This window comes from Ischnura elegans, assembly GCF_921293095.1.
Source record: "Ischnura elegans chromosome 13 unlocalized genomic scaffold, ioIscEleg1.1 SUPER_13_unloc_1, whole genome shotgun sequence".
Taxonomy (NCBI): Eukaryota; Metazoa; Arthropoda; class Insecta; order Odonata; family Coenagrionidae; genus Ischnura; species Ischnura elegans.
Window position 1 is genome coordinate 8,336,377 of NW_025791657.1, and position 13,647 is coordinate 8,350,023.

A 13,647-nucleotide genomic window follows, 5' to 3' on the forward strand; every position below is an offset into this window, starting at 1 on the left:
GCTATATCTTGGTAGACATCTTCTACTTCTTCATCTTCATAATCTGACATAGGCATGTAAGCCTGTACCACTACAGTAGCTATGGGTTTTGTATCTATCTTCACCATTACTATCCTTTCATTAAACTGCAGGTAGCTTTTAACACGCATCCCGGCGCTCTTTCTAAATATTATGCCTACTCCAGCATTACCATTTAGCGATCCTGTGTGCATCATTCTGTAGCTTCCACTCCAAAAGTTTCTTTCCTGGGGCCACTTCATTTCGCTGATGACTAATACGTCGAGGTTCATTCTTTGCATCTCCACCTTCAAGTTCTCTAGCTTACCGCATGTATGTAGTGATCTGACGTTCCATGTTCCTATCCGTAACATTCTATCACCTTTGACCAATGTACCCTCTCGAGTAGTCCCCGCCCGGAGATCCGAATGGGGGACTACTTTACCTCCGGAATATTTACCCTAGAGAATTCCATCATGTCATTATATAAATTGAGTGGAGTAGCTGCGACTCCTCGGAATGATAATGTGGTGGTTTCCCCTTGCCTTCCACATCGCAGTACTACAGCCGTTAAAGTAAATGTTACCACGCCCGTAGTGGAATGTGTGTCGCTGTACCGACTAGTATGGTCTCCACCTTCGCACATGTGAAGAAGAGCTGCTGCCCTCTCCCCCGGGTGATGAGAGGCATAACTGTTGGCGGCCCCCAGTCGCCAAGTCACGGTATCTTCACAGGTTTTGGTATCATTTAAATGGTCTACCTTACCCAAGGGTAGCCCAATACCTCCTCAAACACCGCAGCTTTTTGTCCACGACTGCTTATTCGACGAGAGAACTCGCTTACCTTGCAGCTAACCTCTATATCTAAAGGTCCACCCACCATCCGCAACCCGGTGGATGCACTCGGTGGCTTTAAGCTCAGCCGCGAGAACTTAGTTTCACGCCTAATATTTTCCTTGACCCATATTCGAACTCAACTTTTATGTCTAATTAAGCTATGGAGATTTGGTTGATGTCCATATCAGGAACTATGAGAACATCATACAATGGTTTGTTCTTCCATTCTCCTTCCACATTTCTTCTTACATTTTTTTACCCTTTTAATTTGGGCAAATACGAAGCTGTTTCTTTATTTTGATTGGTACATATTGAATACTGACATTAAAGGCTTCAATGTTCAAGCTGGCCAGAGGCTCTGATGCTAATGAGTCGAATATCTGTTTGTTTCTTAAATCTGAGTCTTGTAATTCAGGGTGGTGAGCATTCATTATTGCTGTTGGTTCTTCAATTTTGTTGTTTGTTACAATGTTTCATGCTTTCCTTTCAAATTTTTCCTTTTCTTCTTTTCCTTGATCACTGGAGTCAGCCAGATTAGCTTTCCCCACAAAAATGTTGAAATGGTTGTTGATGTTTTCTGCATTGAGCTCTCGTTTGTCCAGAAACTCCACAATCATGACTCATGAAAGGGAAAGATGGTGTTTTTCTGTGAATTTCGAAAATCATTCTGTTTATACCCATGTGCCCGTGCAGGGGCCGATCCAGAATTTCTTTCTCGGGGGGAAGAGGCGGCTCAAGCAAGGCCGTATCCAGGATTTTGTTCTGGGGGATGCAAAGATACCTGGTAATACAAAACAAATGCAATGATTATAAGACCACATTAAAAATCTTGCATATAATAAGGGTCTGGTGGCAGGGTGCACGTTCCCCCACTGTACCCGCCTATGTGCCTACAGGTGTATCTCCCTGAGCATTAATTGTATTTTTAGTATGTTATGCTCTTGTATACTTTCCTTTTGACTGGGCAGCAAATGCTGAAATTGGCTGGTCTCCATAGATGGGCTTTTGCTTGCTTGTTCCATTGTTTAGCTTTCACATCAATTAGTTGACCTTTTATAATAGGTAAAGTTAACTCTTCAGGAGAGATGGTCTCAAATGATGTGCAAACTGCATTTTATGTCTTAGACATGGTAATAATAATAAGTGGCAGATTATGTCATTCCCTCTCATCATTTTTCCTGATATTTTCGATTTTACTCTAGCTATATGAAACGTCAAGAGACGAGCTTCCAATTTATCCTGAGGTGGATTAAACTTTTTCGAAAACAATCTCTTCATCAGTGGTATTTGACTTGTGATACTTTTCCCATCAAATATAATCTGAAAAATCTTGGATATCTCACCCAGGTATACTCCAGGAAAATCTAAAATTTAACATAATCTGAAATGTCTCCCAGGCTTCAAATTCCGTGGCTTTACCCTTAATGTATTCCAAGTGGCTTTCTGATACTTTCTGCACAGTAAGACTTTTACATTTTATAGCATTTCTGTGTACTTAAGTATGTCCTTTTTGTTTAAAAACTTTATCAGCTTCACCGTCTTCCTCAGATCCAATAAAAGGTGCAAGATTGGTAGATAATGGCTTTTCCACAAATTCAATGAACTTTTTCTTGAATAGGATAACATCCATTTGGGATTTTCCAATTGTTATAATTAGTTCCACCTAATAAGTGGTACATGGTAGCTAAGTCCTTCATCATCAGCCATTTTAAGTTCATTTTTGTTATTCAAAATATCCTATTTAAGCCATAGGTGTTCCTGGGCCCATAAACATATTAGGGAATATGAATATATTATTATAGGTGTCCTCATAAATGGTCGATGGGACAGTGAATCCAGTTAAATTTTCCACAAACAGTGCTTACCAAAATGTGAATCCTTAACAAGGGGCTGATTAACTTACAGTTAGTGTTTCAGTCATGGCAACTGAAGATACTTTGTCTTTTACTTCAATTATATGTTTTCAAATAAATCATTGTTAAGAAAGTGGGTCCTTCAAATTCTGCATTGGTTATAACTTAAAAAGGCAATCTACCTGCTAGGCTATACCACACTCTTTCATACTTTGTAATTTTCACTTTACCGTTGAGATTCTACAGGGAATGAAAGTAAGTCGGAGAAGGAGACCATTTTAGAAAAATATTTTGCATTCTCGAGGATTATTTATAAACATAAGATTGGTACAATAAATGGAAAAGTGGCCTAGTACTAGAAACAAATTTTATTTTGCAATATATACGCTGTAGAAATTTTGTGTAAGTTTCCATGCTAGAATAATGTATTAACATCATATTTGATTAATTGTGTTGCTATATATTTTGTGAATGTCATCTATGTCACTTCTTGAATAAAAAGTTTTAAGTTTTTTGCATATAAAAACCATTTATAAAATTTATTTATAATTTATATTCTGTTTCTTAATTTTTGGTGTTATAATTTGGGAAGTAAGGTTTTTATCATTCACAGTCCAAATTGTGAAGTTTCCTTTTTCAAACAGTTTTGTGAGAGGAAACATGTATGGCATCTCTTAGACTTTTTATATTCAATTCCAACAAAATTGAATTCCAACTGGTCAGGAAAGAAACATAAATGAATTGTTTGACAACCTACTAACTCCAAATTGCTATATTGACACCCACTAATTTGACAATTCTTGTGACTAATTGAGGGAGTTAACATATCAGCCTTTTCTTCTATTGATATCACATATTTTATATTGAAATTTTTTAATAAGATCCTAGAGAAATACTTAACCTCGATGTGTTTCGTTCTTCAGTACTCATGTTTCTGCAGTAAGTGAATATGGAACTGTTATCGTCGAGCACGGCTACTAGCTTTTTCATATCTATACACAAGTTGTATGACATTGGAATTTAAATCGTTCCTTGGAAAAACTTGTAATCGACTGCACCTTTAATATACCAAAGTACTCTTTTAACATATATTTAGTGGGGCTGATGCCAGTTGGAGTCATACCCGTGTTGTTCATAGAGCTTCTTGATGCTAATTGGCGTAAACCAAAAAGATAAAAAAAGAACTGTGCTCCTCACCAAATTAGAGTGAATTGGTGCCCCAGTGAATGTGTTTAGTTCATTCTATAGTCTTTTGGTGGGTCTTCTCTAATACTTTCTAAGTAAGTAACACCTAGAGATCATTCAGTTCTAGAAATAGACATCAAGTACATTTAATGTCCACTAAGTTCATTTAGTGGTTTGTCAGTCATTGTAGACTCATTCTCAAAATCAGTACCACAAAATCGTCCCTTTTTCATTACCACATGGACAAATTTTTGATCCCTCACTCAATGCCCTTAGGACAATAGCAGACATAGCCATTGAAATGTTGGCTCTACTGAATAGCTTATTTGTTGGGTGGGAATGTCTTATTTGTTGATTGTAATGGAGGTGCGCTGTTTATCACTTTTAATTTCTCCTCAGAGTATCAATGAAGAGAAGACAGCTGATGAAAAGTCGGGGTCTTCTCCTAAGACAAAAGAATTCATTGGGGATTCAAGTGAAGGAACTTCACAGTTCGCATGCTCAGTTCAAAGGATTGAAATATACATTCCTTTGCAAGAGTGCCAATTACCCAGACCCAATATGATGGTAAGTTTTATTCTATTTGCAGTGAAACTGGAGTAGAATGACCTTTAGTTTAGCAAAAGTCTCAGTTGTATGACAAAAGTGTATTTGACTTCAGTAAATGTATGAATTTTTATGGGAAGTCACCCTCAAATGTGTGACTTTCTGTTGTGCAACTTTTCCAGTTGTACAATATCTAGCAAAACCCTTGAGATCTGTATCTATTTGCATCTGTCTATCTTCGTTGTAAGACATCACTTACCATCCTACAGAAATGTCTTTCATTCCATTGAGTAGGCCTATTGTGAACTGTATTCATTGCACTTTCAAGGTAATACACTTTGCTAAGTCTGAAAGCCTAAATACACTTATCTTTTTTCCTGTAATTTGATTCTTGATGCACAATCCTGCTAATCTTCACTGATATTTCGTGCCTTTGAGTAGGCCTATGGCGAAGTACATTTAGTCTACTTTCAAGATGATGTAGCGACCCGGCCCCAGGGAAAGCCGGGGCTCGAATCCGAAAGAGTTTAACGTGGGTTCTTGCCCTTGGCGTCGGGTATCAATGATAGCACATGGATTACATTTTAATAAAAAGAAAAAGGAACTCTACCTTTCGTTGCGGCTGTGGCACCAAAAACCCACGGAGAGGTGGCAGGCAGAGACAGAGGCAGATCAGAGAGGCGGGAGGAGGAGGGAGAAGGCTAGATACTGGGCGGTGTCTACCGACGGACTGGCAAAAACTGGCCTAGCTGGAGGTAGAGTGCGAGGAACTCCCAAGTTCCCGGAGGGGGAATGGATTTTGAATTTTGCAATTAGTGGAAGTTATGGCTAATGTCGCCCACCAAGGAGGGCGTGAGGGCAAGGAACGAAGAGAGTGAAAGCAAAAGAGCCCGGGAAGCTGGTACTGACGAGCCAAGTAGGCGCAAGATAAAGACTTAATATATAATCACAACGTGCACAATCATGCCTTCCGTGAACAAAACTTCACCCCAAAGTAGAAGAAGACCAACCTATTCTTTTCAGTTTACCTTTATATAGTGTCTCTCAAATGACGAAGAGACGTTCTAAAAAGCCAAGGTGAGGGTATTTCATGGAAACATATCTTTTAAACTAAAACCCCCCTTCTCGAAAGGTTTGAACCTGCAAGCGTTATATTAATGGTGTTTATTCTTATTTGCCAGTCCTTCGGTCATCGCCTTCCTTCTCCATCCTCCCGGATCTTCCATTTTGTGACAAACAGGGCTCTTTGTGCATCGTCCTCTGCCTCGCAAACAGCCCTGTCCTTCGCGAAATATTTTATAAATGGCCTCCGAATTTTGGGCCATTACAGTAATAGTATTTGGTGGAACACGACTAGGACTCAAGATTGCTCTCTATATTTTTCAGTTGCGCAAAATTCTCAGTAGTTTGACAAAAGTGGGTTTGCCTTGAATAAATGTATTCATTTGTATGGGAAGTCACCCTCAAATTTACGAGCTTCAGTGGTACAACCTTTCCAGTTTTACAATATATGTTAACATTATTTGGTCTACTTTCTAGGTCTTTGCTAAGTCTGAAAGCCTAAACGCACTTATCTTTTTTCACCCTGTTCTATCCTTGCTGTACAATCCTGCTAATCTTCTCACAGTAAGGTTGCGCCTCCCATGTCTTTAATGATGGGATACCATGTTCTGCTCATCTTGAAACCTGCGTGTCCATTAATTCTAATCTTTTCGAGTCCTTTTCCAATCATCTCGTTTTTAGCCATTGTCAATATCCATTTGCTTAGCAGACAAATCTGGCTTCATTAAACTTACGTATGCGATACAGTGGTTGGCTACTGTAGATCCCTCTGGGTATCTAAGTCTTATTCAACGTTTGTGCTCTGATGTCTTGGTTTCAATAGTTCTTCCAGTTTCACCAGTGTTTGTGTCTCCACACTCATGAGGCATGTGATAGTAGTCGCCAGAGGTCTTTAAACTTCACACGCTGGCTCCGTAGGTTTTCAGGAGGCATGTGGAATGTCTCAATGTTGCCATTTTTGGGAATGCCTGACAATTTCCCAGTAATAAAGGAAATAAATGGGAGAACAAAATGCGATTTTGGAGTCAAGACCTTCGGCATCTTTCACATACCTTGTAAATGTTGAAACATCTACGGTCGTGAAACTGGGAGAACAAAATCTACAACACCTTTGTCTGGCGAAGAGGTTTGCTAGCATCTGCTGAGGCTAGCAAATGGAGTCATTCCACTCAAAGTTGGTTGTAACAATCTCAGGTGTACAGTTTCGACCAGGTAATGTGGTCAAGCGGTAAAGGACAGGGTTTTCTTTATTATCAATTTAAAAGTTATTTAAAGGTTATTATATTGCTTTTATTGATTGACACTCAACATTCCCTTTTAGTTTAATGTGAAAGAGGAAAATGAGCAGCTCCTCAGTGGAGGGAATTATCCTGCATTTAACTCGCCGAATACAGCTGGAATTTCAAATGATGCTGTAGACCCTCTTGCAACTCATGACATGGTAAGTGTACTGAAGTCTTGTTTAGCACAGTTTTACTACAATACAAATTCTATCCTCTGTGGAACATTGCTAACATCATTTAGCAGAAGCTCGTATCTGTTGTCCCACAAGGTAGTGTAATCAGCTCCATTTTCTTCATTACATGCATGAATGACCTTTTCTCCTGAATAGGCAGTAAAATACATTTATTTCATGATGGAGATGTCATAAATTGTAAAATAGTGTTTGCTCGGACTTTTAAACTCAGTTGTTGGAATTAAAAAAACTTTCATGTAAGGAGATAATTGCGGGGCATAGAACTCAATGTCAGCAAATCCCACTTAACTGATTGAGCTCTGTTTGTGAAAACTTGCAAGGTTGGCTCATTAGCAACCTGCAGCCTTTGCCTTCAGAGCACCAGGAGCTAACGAGGACAGATGAGACTGAAATAGAGGTCTGAAGCTATAGTTGCACTCTTGTGACAAATGAAGCTCAAGAGGAAATTGCATAACTTTATCAATAATTTAACTTATCTTGCTTAAAATTAACTTATCTTGATTATTATATTGCTTTAATTGAGTGACACTCAACACTCTCTTTTAGTGCACTGTGAAAGAGGAAAACGAACAGCTCCTCAGTGAAGGGAATTATCCTGCATTTAACTCGCCGAATACAGCTGGAATTTCAAATGATGCTGTAGACCCCCTGGCAACTCATGACTTGGTAAGTGAGCTTTTTTCATGTTAAGTGCAGGTTTGCTATCACAAAAAATTCAGTCCTCCCTGGAACTTTCCAAACATCATTCATCAGAAACACGCATCTTTTGTCCTGCAGGGTAGTGCAATTGGCTCCTTTTTGTTCATTGTATACATCTCTGACCTTGGCTCTGGATTTAGCAGTAAAATACACTTATTTGCTAATGAAGATATCATAGATATCAGAATAGTTTTCGCTCTGACGTTTAGGTTCTATCATTAGATTTAAACAACTTTCATGTGAGGAGAGAGGTGGAACTTAATCGGGGCAAATGCCTGGCGGTACATTTATATCATGTGTTGTCTAATTGTCCAATTGTGCCATTTTTTCAATAATATGAGACAGCCACAAGTCCCTGTTAACTGAATGGGCTGGTTCAGTGAAAACTTGCTAAGTTGGCACGTAAAATAAAACCTACATCCTATGCATTCAGAGCACCAATAGCTGACGAGGACAGATGAGACTGAAATGGAGTTGTGAAGCTGTAGTCACACTAGTGAGGAATGAGGCCCTGTAGGGAATTGCATAACTTAACTAATAATAAAATTATCTTCCTTGAAAATCTCCACCTCTCTGCTGAAGATTCTTTGGTGTGCAATATCACTCCCAATGTTCCAAAATGATCATTCGATTCCATTCTTCATGCCTACATCTAATGATGGCCTCACTAGCATCGCCTACCACTATCTAGTGGTAGCATTACTAACTACTTTTATATATGTAGATAATAAATTCCTCTTCAGATAATGGTGTAGGCCTAAGGTGGTACTGACCTTGGTTAAGACCAAGGTTGGGTGAACAATTAGTCAAATGTTTTTTTAAATAAGTACGGCTTCTACACTCTTTTGACTGTGATGTGTTACTTTACTAATAGATTGCCTTGTTCCAAAATTTAGGCTTTATTCTTTGGAGCACAGGAATTATAACCTTATTAGGGTTGGTTGTATTCTCAAAGTATCTTCTTCTCTGGGCATTGGCTAAGTTTCTGCTGGGAAATGGAATAACTATCTGCGATAATAATATTTAAAAATTTTGTGATAATCATTAGAATATTTAGTCAATGATAACAAATGAGAAAAAGGATTACATCAATGGCAGTGTTATTTCTCAATCTAGAATGAACATAATTCAATGGCTGTCTCTTTGTTGAAAGAAATGAGAAAGTCTTGATTGCTGTGAATGTTAGAAAGCAAGTTCTAACTTGTAAAATGAAATATTTCTCCAGAAAACTTCATCATCATTAGTCAGCAATCCTAAGATTGGTTTGACGCAGCTCTCCATTTCTCTCTCCTATCCGCTAATCTCTTCATAGCTACATATTTATTCTCTTTTACATCCTTTATAACCTGTCCTATATAACTCATTCGGGGCCGTCCCTTGCCCTTTTTCCCTTCCACTTGTCCTTCAACGATTGTCTTCATCAGACCATCGTGCCTCAAAATGTGGCCAACTAAGTTGTCCCTTCTTCTGCTTTATGTTTTAAGGAGGTTTCTCTTTTCTCCCACTCTCCTTAGCACTTCCTGGTTACTCACACGGTCAACCATTTTATCTTCATCATTCTTCCGTAGCACCACATTTCAAATGCTTCCACTTCTGACTTCTCTGCTGCTGTCAATGTCCAAGCCTAGCTTCCATAGAGAAACATACTCCATATGTAGCATCTGATGAATTGTTTCCTTACTTCTATGCCGGAAAACTTAAAACTTTGATTTTAACCCATTTCTTCCCAACGTTGCGTGAACGCAACGCATACTTTGCGATTTTTTTTCTCCCTACTTGTAAAGAATACGCAGTTCAAATTTTGTGTGTACGTAGTTCAATGCCTTCTCACTTTATGTGATTTTTTAAATTGATATCATTCAAAAAGTTTTGATTTTGTAATCACCTTTTCATGTACTTGTATGTAGTGATGTCAAGACACTTCTTTTTGTTACCGATTATGAAAATACCTAGGCCTGTAGTGAGTAATTCTTTCTAAATATACAATTATACATCTTCATTCTAGGACACTGCAAAAAATTGGCGGAATATATTAAGCGGTTTTGAAATTATTAAAGATTTAACGAAGTGTTGCGTTCACGCAACGTTGGGAGGACTCCAGTAAACTATGGGAACGGCGTATTTCGTTCCGAGCATTCCTTTCAGAACACAACTTTAAAACATTGTTCAAGAATACGTTACATTTCTATGGCGAAAGTTTAGCTCTAACCCAAAAAGGTAGTTATACAATATTTTAGTCTTCCAATTACATCTACATAGGTGCTGCAGTGTCTTTACAAGAATGTTGGCAAGTGATGAGTGTTCACCGAGTACTGATTATATTCGATATTTTTAACTTCACGTATCAAGCAGTATTAATTCAATGTTTAGTTATGCTACACTACTTATTTATACTACTATATATTCTATTTATCTACTATATATTTACTTTTACCAAAACATATAGAATGTTTTAAAACTTTATCTTGGAGACATCCAGAAAATACAGTGATTTCCGAAAATTTCTCCAGTTCAAAGATGAAGTGGCATCCTAAGGTTAGAAAGATATGTTTACCACAGTTGAAATGTATTTAAAAGCAAGTGGATGAGAACATGAGGGTTAGGAAAGGCACAATCGTAATTGGGAGGTGTCGTTGATTTATATTCTAAGGGAAGGGGGTTGGAGGGAATAATGCAGAGTTATACTGGGCAAGGATAACCCGGCCCCTAAAGGTCTCGGCGCACTGCGGGGGTTGGCAAGTGAGTAAAAAGAATGCAGAAATTGGACGGGTCACATTATCGCAGTATATTCCGAGAACTTCATGCACACTGTTAACTGACGAATACTTCCAATGAGATTCCAGGTTATTTGTGGAGAAATTTCTTAAGAACGATGGGTGACAATGAATGCAAAGCGATTCCAAGAAAACTATTTCTTGGTAAATGGACTCAGGTAATGGCTTAGAGGGATAGCTTGAGTATTGGGATTTACTGTATAGAGAAAGGGGAACGTTATTTCCCGTCTACTTTTCTTTTAACTGCGGTTGTCTGTTGAACAATTGTACCCTTCAAATGGCCTGAACCAACATTTGCAGCCTAAGTTTCTCACTATGGTCAGTGACCAGCGTGCGTAAAATTCTCAGAAAATATTGTGATAATGTTCCCTTCTCTAATCCTTCCATCCTATTTCCTTCCTCGTTAACCACCTGCCCAGCCACCCCGCAGAGAGCCATTTGCGCTGGGATATCCCTGCTTAGCATAACTACGCCTTTTTCCGTCCCTCTCAGGTTCGAACCCTAACACACCTCGCAACGACGCCCACCCCAATCCCTTTCCTCCCCACCAACCCCACCCACCAGGTTTTACCAAATATAATGCTGTGACCTATCGCAAATCCTTCAGAATACCACTCTGTGAAAAGCTATGAAGAGCACTATTTTGAAATTCCGAACGTCAAGTTTGCACACATTCTTGCGCGGAGGTACCTGATCTACAATTACGCCAGACCTCATCAAGTAACAGTGTTGAATACGGTTTCCATTCTTCAAGGCTGATTATCAAAAAGTAAGTTTATTACCCTTATGTCAGTATTTTTAATCCATAGTGATTTTGCAGTTTAAACTTGCAGTATTACATTTAGAAATACTTTTTCTTAACAGTTGTTTCTAACATTACAGAAATGAGTTGTGATGGTCGAATATATCGCACGGTGGAGGAAATTCAAGCTGCAATTGAGGACATCGACGCCACAGAAATTGACGCAGTTATTTTGCCGCCAGATGCAGATGAGCTGACCGACGAGGAGAATATAGAAGATGACGAAATCGTGATCTGTGATGTCGCAGGAAACCTTCACTCAGATGTGGTAGGAACATTTGAACTTCACACCAATACAACCGTTGACTCTTCTGCTCGAAGTAAAAAAAATATTTCTGGTGAGCATCCAAGGAAGAAAAAAAATGTTGGTACAGAATGGGTAAAATCAGCTCCATACTATAGCAAACTTCCATTCAATTCAGAAAAAGAGAAAGTAGAGCAGATAAAAACTGTTTATGGTGGCTTTACACCAATTGAAATTTTTGAGTATTTTATTGACGATGCATTTCTAGATATGATAATAGAATTCTCGTTAAATTATGCCTTAAGCAAAAATGTGCATAACTTTTCTTTGAAAAGAACGGACTTGAGGAAGTTTATTGGCATTCTGTTGTTTAGTGGGTATCACACCTTACCTCATACAAAATATTACTGGAGTAAGGATGCTGATAAGGGCGTTCCGATCATACGCCAAACGATGTCTCGGAACCGTTTTGTTGAGATTAAAAAATTCTTACACCTGTCAAATAACAACAATTTGGATAAGGGGGATAAATTTGCTAAGATACGTCCCTTCTTTGACGAACTCAACAAAAGATTTCTTCGTTTTGGGGTGTTTTCTCACAAACTATCAATTGACGAGGAGATGGTGCCTTATTTTGGCCGCCATTCTGCAAAAATGTTTATTAGAGGTAAACCAGTAAGGTTTGGTTTTAAATTGTGGTGCATAACATCGTCCTCAGGGTATTTATTTCAATTTTCTCCGTATGGGGGAGCATCACAAAAAACTGATAACTCTTTGAGTTTAGGGGAAAGAGTAGTAGTTGGTCTGACAGAGGTTATTGAAAATCCAAAAAATCACTTGTTGTATTTTGACAATTTTTTCACGAGTCATTCTCTGTTGGTTCTTTTATCGGAAATGGGATTTTTTGCCACTGGTACTGTGAGGGAAAACAGGATTGCGAATTGCCCTCTTCGCAGTCCAAAAGAACTTTCGAAAGAAAAAAAAGGTTGTTATGATTACATGTATGACAAAAAGAATGAATTATTCTTTGTGCGTTGGCACGATAATTCAGTTGTGACTGTAGCGACCAATTTTGGTTCATTGGAACCATTTGTAAATGTGAAACGGTACAATCGCAAAGAAAAAAAACATGAAATGATTCCTCAGCCCAACACAGTGAATCAATACAACCAGGGGATGGGTGGAGTCGATCTGCACGATAATGCAATCGCTAATTATAGAATTAGAATTAGAGGCAAAAAGTGGTGGTGGCCTTTATTTGCAAATGGCCTCGATAGTGTTTTGGTAAATGCCTGGAAAATTTACAAAGTCGCTACGGGATCAACCATCAGCCAGGTAGATTTTCGGTCCGATATTGTATTATGTCTCCTCAAGAAGGAAGACGAAAGTGAAGGTGTACCTACAGTGAGTGATAGGTGCCAAAACATGGGACATTTCGGAAAAAACAGTTTGCCAAATGCTGTGAGAAAAGACAAGGTTGGTCACGTAATTGTGCGCCATGAAAAAAATTCAAGACGACGATGCCGAGTGTGTAGCAGCCAAACCATTTATGTTTGTCAAAAGTGTAATGTTCATTTACATACAGATTGTTTTTCCCAATTTCACGAATAAAAAATGTTTAATTAGTACTTTTTGTAAGTTATGTATTTGTATTGCAAAAAAACAATATGCTTTGAACGAATAAAACATGCTATGACAAAAAAGAGGTTTTGACTCATTTTAGCCGGAGAACTCCCAACGTTGCGTCTACGCAACGTTTCACCAACGGTTAACTAAAAGCAATAAAAATATGAAAGTGGATAAATTCCCTTATTTGAGTTAGTTTTAGTGCTAATTTATCAAAAATTTTGGAATTTTCAAGTTATTAAGGTGCTTGGGATTTAATGGGTTAAATGTTGTTTTAAATTCAGTTGTAGTTGATCATTTTCTAAAATAATCCTGATTCTCCTATGCATTCATGATTTATATCTTGATTCTTATTTTCAGCCTATGTTTACAGAGGATGAAAAACTGATTGATAATTGGAAAATGACCAATGACTCCACGACCGAGGCTGCAGGTGAGTACACTCATGGGCTTACAATTATATGGGTGGAGAGTTTGTTACAACTTTTTTTAAGGATGAAGGACCTAAGTTAGACATGGATGTGTAACTTTTTTCTTTATTTTACA

General features: G+C 38.3%; 1 protein-coding gene across 1 annotated transcript in view; it reads left to right on the forward strand.

Moving 5' to 3' along the window:
* The window catches only part of LOC124172293 (zinc finger protein 271-like), a 43,622-nt gene that overhangs the window by 11,593 nt on the left and 18,382 nt on the right, over nt 1-13,647 (forward strand). The window contains exons 2-5 of the mRNA XM_046551724.1: nt 4,271-4,438; nt 6,801-6,920; nt 7,503-7,622; nt 13,462-13,534. Of these exons, the coding sequence (XP_046407680.1) occupies nt 4,433-4,438; nt 6,801-6,920; nt 7,503-7,622; nt 13,462-13,534 (319 nt within the window). The 5' untranslated portion in view covers nt 4,271-4,432. The remainder of the gene's footprint in view (nt 1-4,270; nt 4,439-6,800; nt 6,921-7,502; nt 7,623-13,461; nt 13,535-13,647) is intronic.